The sequence below is a fragment of the Lissotriton vulgaris genome, unplaced genomic scaffold (genome assembly GCF_964263255.1).
Source record: "Lissotriton vulgaris unplaced genomic scaffold, aLisVul1.2 SCAFFOLD_1849, whole genome shotgun sequence".
NCBI classification, from domain to species: Eukaryota; Metazoa; Chordata; class Amphibia; order Caudata; family Salamandridae; genus Lissotriton; species Lissotriton vulgaris.
Window position 1 is genome coordinate 38,539 of NW_028253537.1, and position 18,962 is coordinate 57,500.

At 44.3% G+C, this 18,962-nt stretch overlaps 1 protein-coding gene across 1 annotated transcript in view; it reads right to left on the reverse strand.

Annotated features, from left to right (window-relative positions):
* Nucleotides 1–18,962, reverse strand: part of LOC147660933 (nucleobindin-2-like) — a 203,590-nt gene that overhangs the window by 8,053 nt on the left and 176,575 nt on the right. The window contains exon 6 of the mRNA XM_086951417.1: nucleotides 9,704–9,889. Coding sequence (XP_086807543.1) covers nucleotides 9,704–9,889 — 186 coding nt within the window. The remainder of the gene's footprint in view (nucleotides 1–9,703; nucleotides 9,890–18,962) is intronic.

Sequence of the window (18,962 nt, forward strand, 5' to 3'; positions counted from 1 at the left end):
TCTTCTCAGTAGTTTACATCAACCCTGGGTTGGTTTCTCTGCATCACCATGTGGTGTTGTGGTTATGGTGGTCAATGAAGCCTTATTGGCTTGGGTATTGGCTCACTATGTAAATCATGTGGCGAGGAAGACTTACGAGGAGGTAATGCCCCGGTTACTTACCGGTAATCTTCATTACTCCGAGTATAGTCTTCCTCGCCACATGAGTTCCCTCCCCCCCTCCCTGTCTGGTTATCGGCTTCATTGTTTGCTTGGTAGATCAGGCTGATTGGTTGGGCCGGCCCGCCTCTTATAGAGGTCAGGTGGGACTGGTCGGCCATGTTGGGAGGGGGTGGGAGGTGGTTTCTTTTTGCTTTGGAGGGTTCTGTTGTGGAGCTAAAGCTCACTATGTAAATCATGTGGCGAGGAAGACTATACTCGGAGTAATGAAGATTACCGGTAAGTAACCGGGGCATTAGGTAGACAACTAATTTAGTTACATGCTGCGGTGTAGCATTTTTAAAATTATTTTTTAGAGGAGGTTTGATCTCAGCAATGTATTAATTCAGGGAAAATGTTTTGACTGTGATAGGCTGTGGAAGGTGCTGCATGATATGATTTATGCTGGTATTTGCAACTGATTTGTTAATTGGAGTAGAAGAGTAGAAGACTTAGGTGTTCCGGCATCAAGTTATTCGAACGTTTATGATTAGCACTGAGGTTCCTACAATAGAGAAAGATGTTGATCTCTCTTGTTTATGACTTGAATATTTTAGTATTTGACTGCATGACTAAGGATTCATTGATTGAGCAAGATAGAAACTGTTGCGCAAATACCAGTGTCTGCTCACAAGTTTTTTGTGAAGGGACGTGTTTACGTGGATATCCGGTTTTATGAATATAGTCAAGGAACTGGGTTGCACTGGCGAAAGATTGAGTTTTATGGCTCGCTTTGCCTACACCCTTGAGTAGATCCATGCAGGTCCACTGATGTATTAAGAGCTCCACAGCCAGGGTGGAAAAAGAAACTAAAACAAATCTCATGAACCGGCCATTGGTGGACTCACTCTACAGTTGGAATGTGTGGTATTCAGCTTGGCAAACAGGGCATAAAACACTCTCACATACATTAACATTTTACTCATGCATCTGGTGATTTTGTATCTGTCTCATATGTGCCATTGAGGTTCCCAGTGATTCAGATTTACATTCAAAGGATTATGGGCCGTTCAAACTCTGCATTTATCATACACAAAAAGGACACCTTAGAAGAAAGATACTGAAATTACTATAAAGTGGGCTGTTGACAATCCCTTTGGAGAAGACAAACAGGGTTACCCGCCTTATTCAACAGTACTCTGGTATTATTTTTAGTAATAAAGAGAGTTTGTAGATTAGGATACATCCCATAAAGCATATACCATTAAGCATTCACAATATTACAATTTCCTCAATACCCTGCAACTTACCTGCCTGCTGCTGCCAGTGTCTGTTGCAATGCCTCCTAGCCCCAAAGTGGTGCTCCCACTCCAGTCCTGGTTCCTCCGTGTGGTGCTAAAGACTCCTCATCCTACCAATATGCAAAACCTGGGACAAAGAACATTTTCCAACAAAACAGCTCTAAGAGGAGACTCGGACCTATCTTCAAGCCAATCAGACAAATGTACATTGCCAGTGGGATTAACTCTGTCGCAGTACCCGCTATGTTCTTTTCTGCAGCAGCAACTCCTTTTCAGAGGGAACTCCAGACAGAGGTGTCCAGCTCATGAAGCCCTCTTCATTTATAGATTGCAGTTTCATGTCACTCCGAGCTCCAGAATATCTTCCAAGTCATCAGGTAGAATTCTTGACCATGCTGGACAATGACCAGCACTCCTATCAATGACTGGGGCCTACTCTGCCTCAAAATACAGCTTCTCCGGATCAGTGTTTTTCCTGCTATTGTAGACTGCTTTACCGAGAACTCATCCAGCGACTCACCGGTATAGACAACTCGTCATTAGATATAGCCTGATGCCTTGTCCAGCAAGGACTATAAATGGAGGGACTTTTTCTGAAGTTTTCTCTATGCCAGAAGATAAGCTGAGAGCAGGCCCAGAGCCACCCCTTGTATCCTGCCTTCGCTCCATTGGTGTTAGTCTCAAATTGGGACTTTGATGGGAATCAAGCAACCAGATACTTGCAGTTGGCACTTTCTTCTTTTAAGTGCAAAGTGTCACTAAAGGTTTTTAAAAATTCAGGACTGGTTCTACAAATTGGATTTAATTCATTTTGGTGTCATTTTATTTATTAAAATGTACTTTATTTTTCTAAGTTGGTTTGGGATATCCTTGTGTTTTCACTTTATTACTGTCATAAATACTTTACTCATGTCCTCTAAAATAAGCTTAACAGATTTTTTGCCAAGCTCAACTAATAATCCAATTTTTTCACTGGATGTAGTTCATAAAGAAAGACCTGTGACGCTCCATGCCTGACACTTCTTGGTTGTCAGATGCTTTAAAAGGGCAGTGAAAATGAGGAAGACAAACATTCACCCACCAGCAGAAACTTCTGCCATTCTGCTGTTAGGATGAGACAAACTTGGTGACATTAGCAATCTCAAGGCACATTTCACATGATTTTATGTGGTTAAACTCTTGGTAAAACTCTGTGAAAGATATCTGCTGAAGAAAAGGCTTACAAACGTAATAGTTTTTTGCTGTATTTTGCTGTATTTTGCCAAACTGGACACACTATGCTCCTTAAAAGTGTTCGTAAAATGATGCACTCCGGTTTCACTACGCAAGACAGAACAGCTGTTATCTCTTAATTGCGTCATTTGTTGTTATATGGACTTACTACCATAACTGGACCAATCGGATTTATCATTAACTCCCAGGAAAAGGGAAATCCATTGCTACATTGCCCACATGTTTGCTGCCAGTGCCTGAAGTTATTGTGCCTGCGAGGAAGGTCAGAGTTTCTGTGGACAGAGGAGTCGAAGGTCTGCCTGTGGAGTCTGTGGCTATTGCCGAGATGCAGTGATGTGGAACAAATGTTTCTCACCCAGCCCTTACAATTTCTAAACATCATTTTAGGAGGACTGCTACTAAGGCAGAGACCTGGAGAGTTGTGAAAGGTCTTGATGCCTGGTGGTGCCCCACACCACGCTACCTCTTTATTGCCCTCTGTTGAGGTATGTGTGAGGATTTGCAATCGCTAGACGCCCCTGTGGAACATTTCCCACATTGTTTCTCTCCCACTTCGCTTCTTTGTTTACAGAATGCACCGAGGACTACTGTCCCTTTAATTTCCCGGCTTGCCAAGTCATGTGACCCCATCACATGAGCTCCAGGGCTTTAAGACTGAAGGCGTGGGATATGGAAGGCGTTCGCTGGGACCGCCTCACGATGTATGGGAGGAGGAAAGACTTGTTGAGATCTTTGCGATACCACCGTGGAACGCTGCAGGACTATCCGGGGAACCGCCCGAAGTGGAAGGAAGAAGCACCCAGGCAACGGCGAAAGAAGAAAGAAACGGCAGCCAGACCCTACCTGGCAACGCGGAGACTCCTGCCACGGCCCAGGAGGGTCGTGGCCAAACAAGGTACAAGGCCGCCTTGGGTGGATTGCAGGGTGCAGTATTCATGACCCTGAGGGTGGGGGTGTGGGATGAGAGAACCCCTAGCTTCCCAACCGGGCTCAAGCTGTGCTGACGCTAAGCGCCTACAACACTGGTGATGGTAGTGGTGTTTGACCCTTTCACTCCCTTTGCTACCCGCAACAACTGCTGGAAGGAGAAATCCCTTCCTTACCATTTCTATATATTTTTTTCTCTTTCTTTCCTTACGGTCCTTTCCTCCAACTCGTTAACCACCTGCCAAGCACCTCAAGAAGGGGAAACACAGAGGCCTTTCTGACTCCACATCACGAAGATTAAGAACCAGAAAGGTAGTAGACTACAACTCCCATAATCCCCTGGTTGGTCCCCAACGGAGCTGAATCTTTAGTTGGACTTTAAACGTGGCTTAAGGACTGAACTCCCATCCCCCCAAAAACTCTATCTAACTGAGTTTTACTTTCAATAATACCCGAGCCCCGTTGACAAGCCAATCAGTTGTTCGGGTCTGCTTCTCTCCCACGCCACACGTGGTGTCAGAAGTGGGATCATATTCACCTCACTATGGAGAATCTCATCCAACAGTTGATAAGACGGAAGGAGAAACTGGAATAGGCAGTAGAAAAACAGATGACCGCTGCCCAAGCAGACAGCAAACTTCTAAGGGACAGTCTAGCTAATCATGCAGACCAAATGCTAGAGGTACCAGACGATCACAGGGAGCTAACGACACAGCTACAAATACAAGCGGGAACTGGCCCTAATGTTTCCCTCCAAAAATACGTCACAGGAGAAGACCCAGATGCCTTTCTCCTTCATTTCGAAAGAGCCGCAAGGGCCTCTGGGTGGCCGAATCAAAGTGGCCTTTTTTCTTAGCCCCCTCCTCACCGGGGAAGCTCAAGCCGCCTACCAGGTGGCCAACCCTAATAGCAACACTACCTACTCAGAAATAAAAGAACTAATCCTGGACCACATGGGTATGGACGCAGAGGCATATAGGGTGAAGTTCAGAAAAGAACGGGGCAACACATTAGATAATCCTAAGACTCTGTACTTTAAGTTAAAAGCTACAGCAGACAAGTGGTTAAGACCACAGGTTCATTCCAAAGATGAAATCATGGCTATGATTTACTTAGAACAGTTCTTAGAGGCCCTCCCATACCCTATTCAGAGGTGGCTGAAACCGCATAAACATCTAAGCCCTGAACAAGCGGTGGAAATGTCCACCATATTCTATAGGGCCCAGGCTAGGGCCTTACCCTGGGACACCGACAAAACCTCAAAACAGATGGGTGTAGTAGCGAAACCTGAGAAGAAACCCATAAAACCTCTCTTAGAGACAGTGAAACTCAGACAACCCCGACTAGAACTTCCTCCACTGTGTAATCCACAGTGCTTTGAATGCGGCGAGTGGGGGCATATAGCACGTAACTGTCCCAGGAAGAAACCCCAATAAGAACCCATGGATATTGGATGCATTCCTCATTCCATTTTGTACTCTGCAGAATTAGGACCCAGCTTCCATGTAAGTGTCCGAATAAAAGGTGTTATGGACCTCATTGGGCCTCTTTCACGTACCAAGAAGGGTCACCTCTATACCGTGGTTGACCTTGCGTGGAACCAAATTCAACAACTTATGGTTCAAAATTAGGCAGAGAATTTTCCTGCCCAGTGAATCAAGATTTGTTCAGATACTACATATGTATGATGTGTGTGGATGGTTATTAATTGGAATGAATGTTATTGAGTGAGTGGAATTTGATTAGTATTATTGTGTTTTATAGCCATGGGTTTATTTATTATGAAATAGTTGCACTTCTTTGAATATGAATTTTGTATAAAATAATGTATGTATTATAAAGAAAGTACAAAAATATTTTCGAAAATGAAAAATGAATAAGAATGAAATAAAAGTAAACTGAAGAAACGTTATAAATTAGTTCTGATGTTGTTGTATTGGAATAAATTGAAATATACCAATTATGTTGGTGAGTAAGAAATAGATAGGTCATGAGGGAATGTCTTTAGTATTGTGGTTGATTATGCCACAAGGTATCCAGAAGCCTTCCCTTTTCGGACGCCTACAACTCGGAACATCTCGGAGAAGCTGCTGGAGCTGTTCTCCCGGGTGGGTTTTCCCTCGAGAAATACTCACAGATCAGGGGGCTCCCTTCGTTTCTAAATTAATGGGAAAAGTCTGCCACTCCCTAGATATTTCCCACATTAAAACTTCGGTCTACCACCCCAAGGCAGATGGGCTCTGTGAGCGTTCCAACACCACCTTGAAATTCACTCTAAAAAAGCTCCTAAGTGTAGAAGGTAAAGAGTGGGACATGTTGCTTCCCTTCGCCTTATATGTAATAGGGAGTCAGGTTCAGACTAGTCTAGGATGCTCCCCGTTCCAACTCCTATATGGCAGAGAACCTCAGGGTCTGCTAGAAATAACTAAGGAAGTTTGGGAACAGGAAAAAGAAGAAGACACTAAGTCTTTTCTTGACTACACCCAGAGCCTTCGCTCCAGACTACACAAGTTGCGGGAATTTGCGGACTCCAATTTAGAGAAGGCTCAAGTAAAGCAACAGCTGGTATACAATAAGAGGAAGAAGTGGCGTCATCTCAATGTGGGAGACTGTGTGTTGATTCTTCTGCCCTCAGCCATAGCAAAAACAAAGTCAGGGCGACAGGGGCCATATAAAATCACAGAAAAGGTAGGACTAACCTCATATAGAGTCCAGATTAATCCCAAAAGACTCAATTGTACCAAATAAATCTCCTTAAAAAGTGGCTAGGTCCCCCTCCACATGATGTACATCACATGAAAGGACTATCCCAGAATGAGACTACTCTAGAAGAGCTAGTTGTCAATCCCAAGTTAACCAAAGAAAAGGGTAGGACGCTTCTTGATATTCTGACTCCCTTTTCCCATCTTTTCTCGAATATACCAGGGAAAACCACACTAGCCGAACATGCCATAGAAACACAAGCAGGGAAAATAGTGAAGCAGAAGCCCTACCATATCCTAGCCGCCAGAAGGCCAGCCATAGAAGAGGAAGTGACAAACATGCTACAGCTTGGTGTTATAAAACCATCCCAAAGTGACTGGTCCTCCCCCATAGTCCTCGTGCCAAAACCAGATGGGTCTGTCCGCTTTTGTATCGACTTTCGCACAGTTAATGCAATCTCAAAGTGTGACTCTTACCCCATCCACAGGGTCGACGAGTTAATAGAAAAGCTTGGGGAGGCACAGTACGTCACAACCCTTGACTTGACAAAGGGCTATTGGCAGATGCCTCTCAAACCAGAAGACCAAGAAAAGACCGCCTTTGTTACGGCTTGTATGAGTTTACTGTCTTGCCGTTCGGGTTGCATGGGGCACCTGCCACATTCCAACGGCTCATGAACAAGGTATTGCGACAACATCAGGATTATTCCTCAGCATATCTTGACGACATTGTCATATTCAGCCCTGATTGGGAAACCCATCTCCGGCATTGTACCCAGGTTCTTACATCCCTTCAAGACACAGGGTTACATATTAATGCAAAAAAATCCAGGGCAGGATTTAGAAAAGTAAAATACTGGGGTTTCTTTTGGGCAATGGGGTTATTGAACCCCAATCGGAAAAAGTGAAAGCCATAGTAGAGGCCCCTTTTCCCTCAACAAAGAAGGAGGTCAGGGCATTCTTGGGGCTTGGTTATTATAGAAGATTCATACCCCAATATTCGGAACAAGCCGCCCCACTGACTGACTTGTTACAAAAGAACGTAAAAACCAAAGACCTCCAACAACCCAGCCTGAAGGCCAGAACAGCCTTTACTAATTTAAAAACAGCTATTACTACTGCCCCTGTTCTGCGTGCTCCCGATTTTTCAAAACCCTTCCTACTACACACAGATGCCTTAGAACATGGGTTAGGGTATTCGTGACCCTGAAGGTGGGGGTGTGGGAGGAGAGAACCCCCTAGCTTCCCAACCGGGCTCAAGCTGTGCTGACGCTAAGCGCCTACAACACTGGTGACGGTAGTGGTGTTTGACCCTTTCACTCCCTTTGCTACCCGCGACAACTGCTGGAAGGAAACATCCCTTCCTTACCATTTCTATATATTTTTTTCTTTCTTTCCCGACGGTCCTTCCCTCCAACGCATTAAAAGGCCTGCCAAGCACCTCGAGAAGGGGAAACACAGAGGCCTTCCTGACTCCACATCACAAACATTAAGAGCCAGAAAGGAAGTGGACTACAACTCCCATAATCCCCTGTTTAGTCCCCAACAGAGCTGAATCTTTAGTTGGACGTTAAAAGTGGCTTAAGGACTGAACTCCCATTCCCCCAAAACCTCTATATAACGGAGTTTTACTTTCAATAAAATCTCAACCCCGTTGACAAGCCAATCAGTTGTTCGGGTCTGCTTCTCTCCCACGCCACAGTATGTCATCTACATTGGGCCTAGGTTCTGGCACAGTTTCAAAACCTGACCCGTTTTTAAATCTCCTGCCGCTTGTCACTGTGGGAATGCTTCACCGCCTAGGCCACAAAACATTTTAATCTTGCCACCAAATAAGATATTTTTGCATGGAATTGACATAATTGTTGCAAGAGGATTACCTCCCGCTTTGTTAGTAACCCATCACCCAAAAGTCTGAAAACGCAGCCAATTCAGTGAGATGAAAAAGGGGAGGGGGGCGGGAAGAGAATCACTGCTGCCTCATGGTCCCTTATCACCAGCCAAACAGGCGTGCCTGTGCTCTGTATAGGACCCTCTCAATGAATGTTCTTCAATTTTCCACTAGGGTGAAGCAGCAATTCAGTATTTGACTGGGCTCAGTTACCACAGGTCTGCCCATCTAACCATCTTGCTGTTGCAGATCTGTCTGGCACAGCTGCTCCTCCACTCGCTCTCCACACATGCCTTGGGGTACGAAGTTCCCAGATTATGACCCATGCTGCAGGAACAGCCTCAGACCACCTGTCCTTCTTGCTCTCAGAGTATCTGGGCAGCCACCACAGGACGGTTGTCACACACTCAGGCATCAGCTCCTGGGTTTGGAGGGACACGCACACCAGCACTACAGAGCAGCCCATGGCTACTCTAATTCTCAAAAGGGGTTCACTGGTCGTAATTATTTCTGTAACCGGTCACATTCCGGGCATCCAAAGGATGGAAGACCATATTTTGAAGGTGAAAGCACATTTTGGGACAGTCCGCTGGGAGCAGCAAGTGAAGTAGCAGCCATGTTCAACACTCAGCCAGGTGTTGACATTTTGCAGTCTAGTTAATATATTTTTGCTGTACCTAGACACACTCGCAACTCAAAAGCAATAGGTCTTGAACTTGGCCTGTTCTCCAACCCAAGGGAGAGACTTTGTTTATATGGATGCTTTGCCAGAGTCCAAACCACATTCTTGGTCCTTTCTCAGATTGTCTCAAGTGGAATTCTACAAACAGCAAGCAATACCCAAGACATCTTTGAGTAATTTCGCACATAACTAACAGAAAGAAAACAGATGGAGATTTTCCAGTGAAGTGATGCCTGGCAGGTGTAGGACAGTCACAAATAAACGTATATGGCAACTCCTGCATATCTTGAAACCTGACCAAAAGAGGCATGTAGCAAGTGGAGAGCAGAAAGACATTCAGGTTAGTGAACAAAAACCAAATTAAATATTGGGAACTGTGTGAAGTGAAGAAGTGGTATGTACATAAGAAATATGAACTACAATCAAGATTCCATAAAAAGAAAAAAATACAGAAATGCATGTCAAAGCAGTTCAGGTCCTACCGCTTTAAGTACAAATATGGGCTGATGAAGGTTATGTGGAGGACATACAAAAGAGCAAGGAGGCAAACACATAAGCAGGGTCCCCCCTGTTCACCCCCCACCCCCCCCCATTACTGCCCTTCTAAAATAGGAATCCCAAGTAGCTGGTTCAAGCTGGGAAAGAAAAGTATGAGCAAAAAAACAAAAAAAAAGAAAAACTGCACATTACTGGGCAGAAGCAAGTGTTTAAGCCTATTTAACCCTCAACAAGTGTTTATCACAGAAAGAACTGGAAAACTAAACGGCAATCGTGAAAGAAAGCCTAACATATGGCTACATTAGATGGAAAATATTCTTCCAGCACTTACAGGATGGTTAATTTTTGGATGGTCACTATGTTTTTTCTTCATCTCCTCATATCTCTCTTCCTCCTGCTTTCTCTTTTCTTCGTCAAGTGTTTTTAAATATTCACGCCTCTCATGTTCCTTCAGCATCTCATATCTCTTAAACTCATCATGGCGCTCCTTGTTAAAATTTTCCAAATCACTGGTTGCCTAAAACAAAAAAAATCATTTGAAGGGGTTCCTTTTTCAGAACACTATTGAAAGGATTATCAGGAAAGCATTTTGAGTACCTACGCATACATAAATATTCCACATCTATACACCAACATCTATATTGGTTCTAATTTTAATAAGGTCCCATTCCAAAATACAACACATATTTCCTGTAAGATAACAGAAAATTAAGAGAACGGCAAATATATAATTTACAAAGGGTTGTGAAGCTCATTAGTGAAATATTTTCCTATGGACCCAGATTCACCCGCGGCACCAGAGTTACATGGTTAATTTAGGTAGCAAAATACAGAATACTCCGACTTCAAAAGAAAACGTAACTTGCAATATTGTGGACAGCTTTGGAAGCTTAAGAAGACAGTTGTTTTGCAGAACGTTGGAGAAGAAGATAGTACAGTCTAATATGCAGTGGTGATTTTAAAAGATTAGGAAAGGATAATTGTTAAACTTCCCATTTAGAATCTAAAAAAACAAATGCATCAACAGACTCCAATAAAGCCAAGGCACCAATATCATGTTTTAGAAGGTGAATATGTTTGGCAGCACATAGAAACATCGACAAGCATTGTTGAAGCCAGCAGAATTCATCTATGCAAGAGCTACTGGATTTGCCAATGTGTTTTAGACATGTTGATGTTCAGCATGACTAAAGGTTTATGGAGTGACACGGAGTGAGAGGCTTGAGTGACACAGAGTTGAGAGTCATGCTGTAAAGTCGAGGGGCGTAGAGTGGTCTAGAGTGCAGTGGTACAGAATGGCATAAATTGGAGTGGTGCAGAGTGAAAAGGACTGGCGTAGAGTGGAATATGCATGGTGTAGTAGCACACGGTGTAGACAACACTTTTCAACTGAAATAACTATTTGATTTGCACAGACCTACAGTTATTTGCCTGGTATTTGATATAGTTTCGAATGTGCCAGTGTTTCTTCCCTTAAAAATATTCAACAATTTGCCCTTCAGGTCCCCTGTAAGTCACTAGTAAATGGTACCTGGGTACCAAAGGCACTGTGACTGAGGAGGGTGACCTATGGACCACTCACCTAGGCCATGCAGAATGCCACTGCAGCACAGATGGCCTGGTGCAGAGAAAATGACTAAGTCGAAATGGCACACTGCCTGTGTGCCATGTCAACTAGCACTGCTTAAAGTATGGGTAAGTCACCCCTCTAGCAGGCCTTCTAGCCCTAGGACAGGGTGCACTATACCACAAGTGTAGGCATATCTGCATGAGCAGATCTGCCCCTACAATCTTTAATTACAAAAACAACAGTGGTCCCATGCAATATAGGATATGACATACAAATGAATACAGACACAATGGATTCTGTATTTGTCTGACATGTCCAGCCGGATAGAGGTCAGAGTATATTTACTTATATCAAAAAATAGAGGGAAAATATCCTTCAACAATCTCACGTTGTGAGCCAGCACGAAAAGCACGTTAATTCCTCGATCACGCGGAATTGGCAATTTTGTATTCAACCTCCATTGCAACAGCAGATTCCCACCCACGGGGACCAGTGTTAGTCACTATAGTCACATGCTGAATCACCTCTGACAATTTTACAGACTCTTGGAACCCGAGTCATTCACTGCTTGCTTTGAATTGACACTATTCAGCACCTATCGTCACGAATTGAACCCTATTCATAGTTGCCCTGATTATAATGTTTTGAAATTCTCCTTCTCTACTCTCCCTTTTAGGTTTTAGAGGCTTACAATTATTAGGCATGTATTTAATGTCCTGATGATGATCCCTTTGAATTAAAAGTGGGATCGAAACGCCGTCGACCAATTGATGTGCCTTATACAGTGTGTATATATTGTACTAATATAGACTGTAAACGCGCAATTGAAATTATTTGTTCATATTGTGATTTGTAGAATAACTTGAGCTTTATTGCCTAAAAGCCCTTTTTCCTCTCTTTCAGGTCTGCCAAGTGTCACGCTTCAGGCGTGACGCTAACGCATTTCAGTGTGGTGTTCTTGCAACACCGCACTGAAATGCATTGTCACGCATTTCTACCAGTGACAGCACTCTGCTCTGACAGCTCTGAATCTGGCTGCCCGCTACCCCTGGTGCTAGCGTGCGCTGGCGCTCAGACACCTGTGTGCGCCCCGGGCCGCAGCAGACTAAACTTGTGGGCAGCAGCAGCACAGTTAGAAAACAGTTAAACATCCCCTATCCGTTAGTGTGCTACAAATATTACAATCAGCCCTGCCGCCTGCATTAACATTCCAGCCGGCTGCGCGGTAGTACAGTGAGTCACTGCCTCTGACTGCCCAATCACGGAGACTCGGGCGGGGCCTGACCTTAGCAGTCTTTGCATTACAGGCTGTGGGCCCGCGTGGGGGCAGGTGATCGGATGTGACCTCACGAGTCCTGGAACAGGCAAGGTCGGTCAGAAGCGGGGCTGGGGGTTCGACTGGAGTCACTGGTCAAATTTGAAATGAATCAACATCATGGTTCCGCGAGGACTGGACTGAGGGCCTGAAGAGGCATGCTCATCTGGTGCGGTGTGCCACCGCTGGATGAGTTATTGCAGCTAGGACTGGAGGCGGCCCGCAAATATAAGTAAGTGCCTGGCTGACAGAGCCGTCTATTCATTCTCATCGACTCGCTCAGAAACGCTACTATTAATTAGCAGCGACAGACCAAATGAAAGCTGGTAGCACTCTAATTCACGCTGGGTCCGGTCAACTCGCTCTGTCATGTACAGCATACTCTTGTCCATGCTGCATTCCCAGATTCATGCGAGGTCAGTTATGAGAGTGTGTAATGATTTGTTGCCCAAGGAGTGCTGCTGTTGAGACTCCCTGAAATTTGTGCAGGCCACCAGTGCGCGAGCGGACCGCAGATGAAACACGCGGTGCGTGTTTTGTATGGCATGATCGGGCCTTTGACCTGGCTGAACCCGGAACAAAGGCCGAGGCACTGGATAGACTAAGGGCTGGCTGTACAACTCTGATGCAGAGTACCTATCCTCAAGTTACATTTAGCCTGGGGGCTGCTGAGCGTTAGACTGCTGTTGCTTCGCTGATTCTGGGTCCAAGTGACATGGAGTCACGACTGCAATAGTTTGTCCCTTTCCTGAGAGGGGAGAAAGCCTGGAAGTTAAGTTACTCCTGAGGCGGGTGGTGCCGGAGTGCGAACAGGTGGCAGTTATGAATTTGTTACTCTTGTTTGAGCGTCCACTACTACTCGCAGCGCTGCGTGTACCAATTGGTTACAGTGCCTCATCATGCCACTGCCCTGCAACCGGACCTGGTCGGAACAGAAGAGATTGCATTAAAGACTGAAAGTGTCATCACGGAGACTGCTACGTATCTCAATGAGGTATTAATAGTTTTGAAATTTGCAGTCTGACAGACACGGACCAGTAGCTCTGCTCTCTGCTCTTCAAACTCAGGGTGGTGCTGCAGAGGGCTAGGTAGGCTCCATTCAGCTAACTCTTGATTTATTTATTAAAGCACTAAAGCACAGACTACAATTTAAATACCATTTGGGCCCTCTCTGTGCTCATCTGTTGTGGTGGAGATTGCGCTTACACTGCCTCCCAAGCCCTGACCCCCAGGCAAAGATTCCCGTGGTCTGGGCATTCTTCACCGGCCCTGGCTCCACGTGTGTTCCTGGAATGGTCTCTGTATATGTGTCCGTCCAGGCGAGCGCTGTGCTGTACTATCGTGAAAAGGCACAGCAAACCTTAGCCTGTGACTTCTCAATGACCTGCAGGGGCAGATGCGAACAAGGATTCTGCAGACGGTCATCTCTTTAATGCAGCCCTGAGCCCTTAAAGATAAGAGGCCCAGCGACTGCTGCTATCTGAGCAACACCAGTTCGGGTGATTGGCAATTTACCAGAACCCCGTAGTCGAGAATGTTGGTTAGTGGCTGTCCAGAAGGGCTATCAAACCATGCTCATAGAGTGATGTCTGCAGTTGGAGGAGTGACATATACCTATGAAATGCTGCAGGCAATACTTTAAATAAAAACATAAAGTGCGGCTTTCCACCTTCAAAGTGCCGCTGTTCTCCTATTACATATTACAGCATTGCTGAGAAGTGCAGATGCTCTCCCTTTTAAATTCTAGTACTGCAGGTGCCCAGTTACAGCAATGGCTTACAGGAAAACGTTTGGATTTAATGATCACTCTGGGAAGGTTTAGTAGCATTGAATTAATGCCAATTTTACAATGAGAGAGCAATGTCAATTATCTGCGCTAAAGTAGTGAGAGTAGGTGTAAAGTGCAGGATGAGAGGAGATTATGCTAGTGTATGAGATTGTTTTGTAGGAGGAGAGTTGATGTTTTGGAGCATAGAAAAAGCTAAAGAAGGATCTAGCATTGTTTTTGGACCTATTGAGGAGAGGAGGACTGCCCTTCCATTTAAGGTACTTTGCAGCAGTTTTAAGATAATCTTAAGAGTTTCTTGTTATTCAAATGGGTGCAGTTTCTGAAATGTATATATTTCCCTCATCTCTGTTGCTTGATATTTGTTTGCGAGAAAGTGTCACTCATTCTCGTTGAATGTCACTCATAATTACATTCAAATTCTGAAAATGTCACACATAGCAATCTGAAACCTTGGCAGCTATGCTCTTTTCACTTTGATTGTACTAAAGTGTTTTGTGTTTAAATGAGGTACAGGCTTGTGCCCCACAACGTGAGATTGTTGAAGGATATTTTCCCTCTATTTTTTGATATAAGTAAATATACTCTGACCTCTATCCGGCTGGAGAAGTCAGACAAATACAGAATCCATTGTGTCTGTATTCATTTGTATGTCATATCCTATATTGCATGGGACCACTGTTTTTGTAATAATTGCTCCCCGAGGTCCTGTGCTGACTAAACTTGGGGTCCCTTGTTGTTTTCTAAACAAACCTACAATCTTTAAGGCATTCTTAGATACTGTAAGTGCCAGGGAAGCCATATAGTGTATATTGGCTAGAAACTCAACAGTTTAAGTGCCCAGCACCATGATGGTTTCTCTGAATCCAGGAGTGTTTTTTATCAAACTACTCTTCTAAAACCAACAGTGATGCCAGTGTGGGATCTATTGAACCATGAAATCAGAGGTGCCCCCTGAAAACCTACCAACCCTGGTGTGGTCACAGACTGGCTGTAGACAGCCTGCCACCACCAGACATGTTTCTGGACCCCATGGGTTGAGAACCTCTGCACTTTGGGACCAGAAACAATGCACATCCTGGGCAGAGGTGTCACACCTCCTCCCCCAAGATGGGCACAATGCTCAAGAGGGAAGCTTGAAAGGCCTGCCGCCTTTGTAATGAGACTCCTAGCTTCTACAGCTAGCAGCAGATGATTGCCCACGGTTTATACCCCCATAATGGGCAGGAAAACCAGAGGGAAAACCTAGGAAGAATAGAAGGTGTGCCCACCTCCGTCAACTCCACCCCTAAGGTGCGGGAGGCGAGGCGAAGCACAACATTCAGTCTCCGCCATCTTGAAGACCCCCCAGGTAAGTTGTCCATTGGCCCTACCCGGTACTCCCCTAAAACGCTCCAAAATTTAATAGTAATCTGGCTACCCCAGACCTGGAAACTGGTTCCTGCCGACCTAAGAAGAAGGACGAAGAAGTTGCTGAGCAGCGAAGCCTGAAAAGGTCTACTGACTTGGCACCAGCCTACCTGTATTCAAAGACTGCTTCAAAGACCCTGCAAAAGAAGACAACGTTTGCTCCGGTCCACTCTGCACCCGAAGCCCAGAGCCCATGTACAAGTGGCCATCCGATCCAGAACAGATTCTACATTGATCCTGACCTAAAGTCCAGCACTGGCTAACCCCTCCTGGACTCCACGATAAACACCTGCAGCCTGAATCCAGAGGCTACTGCAACCGTGACTGGCTCCGGATAGAAGAATCTGACATCCAAGGACACCCCTGTACCTAAAGCCCCTGGGTCTCGGTGAGCTTGACCGGCGGTGTCCCTATGATGCCCAACACCTCTACTAAGCTCTACTTAGCTGGTCTCCCTCCTACAGCATCCGATCGATGTGAAATCTGCAGTCTGTTTGTCCAACCGAGTTTCCAGTTATTGGTAAATGCGTGTGCAATAAATGTCTTAAACTCTTCTGTGTTAGGCCTAAGGCTGCTCGCCCACACTACCACTAGTAGAGCACTTTGGGTTTACATTGAGCCCTGTACACTTCTGGGGAATCTCTGGACCCTGTGTACGGTATAATCACCTAGTGGCATACCATATATGGAGCTAGCTTCTTACAACTGTAAGAAAGTATTTGCTTCCAGCACACTTCAGAATAACAAAAAATGTGCTTCATTTGTGTTTTCCTAATTCTGCTATATTCTGAAATGTTTGCAAAGTTAATTTACAGACCGCTACATTTTGTTGTGTTACAGAAAAACAACATCCTACAGCCTTGCCTCTCACATGGGTACATAGCAAGACTGTCGCATTAGTCCTCTCACTTTGAAGTCAGAGAAAGAAATGTAAACCCTAAACTCCCTCTGAAGACCGAGACTGGCATTTGACCTCTGTGCCTGAATGCACAGCAAAGGATAAAAACTAAATTTGAAGTCCTGTTTACAGAAAGCAGCAGCACTCATGGCGGAAGCCTGGGAGTGATAGCGAACAGGCTTTACCCCAAAGGAGTGACAAAGATATGCTGGACAGTTTAAAACAATTAAAGCCAGAAAATAGAAAGCAAGCAAATAGGAGTTACAAACCACACAGCCAATGATGAGCAATGGGCGTAATGCATTGCCAGCGAAGCTTTCAAAATGTCCCCAAGATCTCTTATGCAAAACAAACAGCTGAGCTGTCTGATCGGCTTCAACCTAAAAAGTAAAACGAGCAAAGCCAACAGGTTTAGCTTTTATTATAGACATTTTTTGGTAAAAGTAGAGCAGCCTTGTGTGAGTTGTCCCCAGCTGACCTAAAAAAAATCCTTTATTGAAGCAACATCTGTACATTAAAGACGAGTGTTATGAAAAAGAGTCAGGAGATTAAGTTTGTATTTTAATTGGTAAACTTTAAAAGAACACAGCAAAATATTGCATAGAAGATACTTTTGACAAAAACAAAGTATTTGTATTGCATCTTTAAGAAAGCCTATGTGTGAACACATCTTCATTTGTGAACAGAAAAAATAATCTTTCAGTCCAATAACGTGTTATCATAAAGTAAAACAAACATTGGCAAAGCTGATATGTTTGGCTTTCAGTGCTTCTGAAGGCTTTGCCAATGCTTATTTTGTTTGTGAATTTTTTGTGTGAAGGTATTCAATGCTTAAAAAAGAATCATTGTCCAAAACCAAATACGTATATTTAACATAAAAGCATCAATTGCACCAGAAGGGGACTAAGTAATGAGCAGGGACAGATTACCAACGGAAGCAAAACATGAATTACACTACAGCAGACCACTGGAGAAAGAAATCTATACAAATCTCCTACTGGCGGTCGCAAGTAGGTAGTTATAGTTAGGACCAAAGTTTCAACAGGAAAAACGTTTTTTGTTTTGCCATGATCTTTGGCGCTGCTTGACATATTTTCGCATTTTTTTTTTTTTTAACTTCCCCTTTACTGTTTAGCTGCTGTGTGGAAAGTTTTGGGGTGGTCCATCAATGCGTGAACTGAGAAGAAAAAAAAGGGGGGGGTCCCCAAAAGTGTTATCCCCATGTTAATATACATAGGAAATTTTAAACAAGGCAACAGCCCGAACAGATGAACGGATTTACACCAAATTAGGCAGAAAGGTAGCTGTTGGTGCAGAAAGCGACCTTTGTTAAATAGTGTTAATCTGTTGAGTAGTTGCAGAGTTATTTAAAGAAATTTCCAGTTTTATATATAGGGGTGCGGTGATTGGCTGGCAACACTTCAAACCAGAAAGTGTTAGCAGCCATCTTGTGACTTGGTTGAACAGGGTCACATGAAAAAAAACATTTAAAATTTTTTAAATTGCTCCTCCACACAAGTGCACACACACACACACACACGCACACACACACACACTCGTACAGCAACTCATTCATTCACTCATACAACCAGTCACTCACTCGCCTGTACAACCACTCACTCATACAACCACTCTCTCACCCACACAACCACTCACCCACAAACTCACCCATACAGCTACTCGCACACTCGCTTATTTACCTAGTCACTAACATACCACTCACTCACCCATACATCCTCTCAACACAGCCACTCACTCACCCATACAAGCATTCACACATCCACTTACATACCCATTCACACATCCGTACAAGCACTCACACATCAGGTCACTCACCTACACAGCCATTCACAGACACTTATTCTCAAAAACAGCGATTCACATACCAACTCACTCACTCAAACAGCCAGACACCCACTCACTCACTCAACCCATACACTTAGTACACACCCACTTACCCACCCAAAGAACCACTCACCCAGCCACTGACAGGCCCAATCACTCGCTCACCAATACCGTCACTCCCACAGCATCTTACTCACCCAAATAGCTATTCACAAACCCACTTATACACCCATAAAGCCACTTACACTCCCATATACACATGGAAACAGTCACACAGCTACTTACTTATATCTTAGAAGTAGTATCACTCAGTTATAATGTACCGTAGTAGGTTAGTATATATGTTTAACACCTGTAAACTCTCAAAAACACTTACACTCACTTGATGGCATCAGTGATGTAATTTGAGATGTTATCAGTGAGGTCTCCAACCATGTCATAAGTGATGTGATATGTGAAGAAGTGCTTTGTGGGGTGTAAGCTACAGCGCAGGTAACTATAACTGCTCAATATTCACTGGTTTTGTAAAAGTGAAATCTGAGCCTAACTAGACGGTCCCCTGTAATCCTTGTTTTGTATAAATATTGTTAGATCTAGGGGTCTCTAGTTGGCAATGGTATTCACCCCTGCTCACCCCCTTGGTAGCTTGGCACGAGCAGACAGGCTTATCTCAGAGGCAGTGTGTTAAGCATTTGTGAATATACACAGTAATACAGTGAAAACACTACAGATGGACACAACAAAGGTTTTTATAAAAATAAGTATT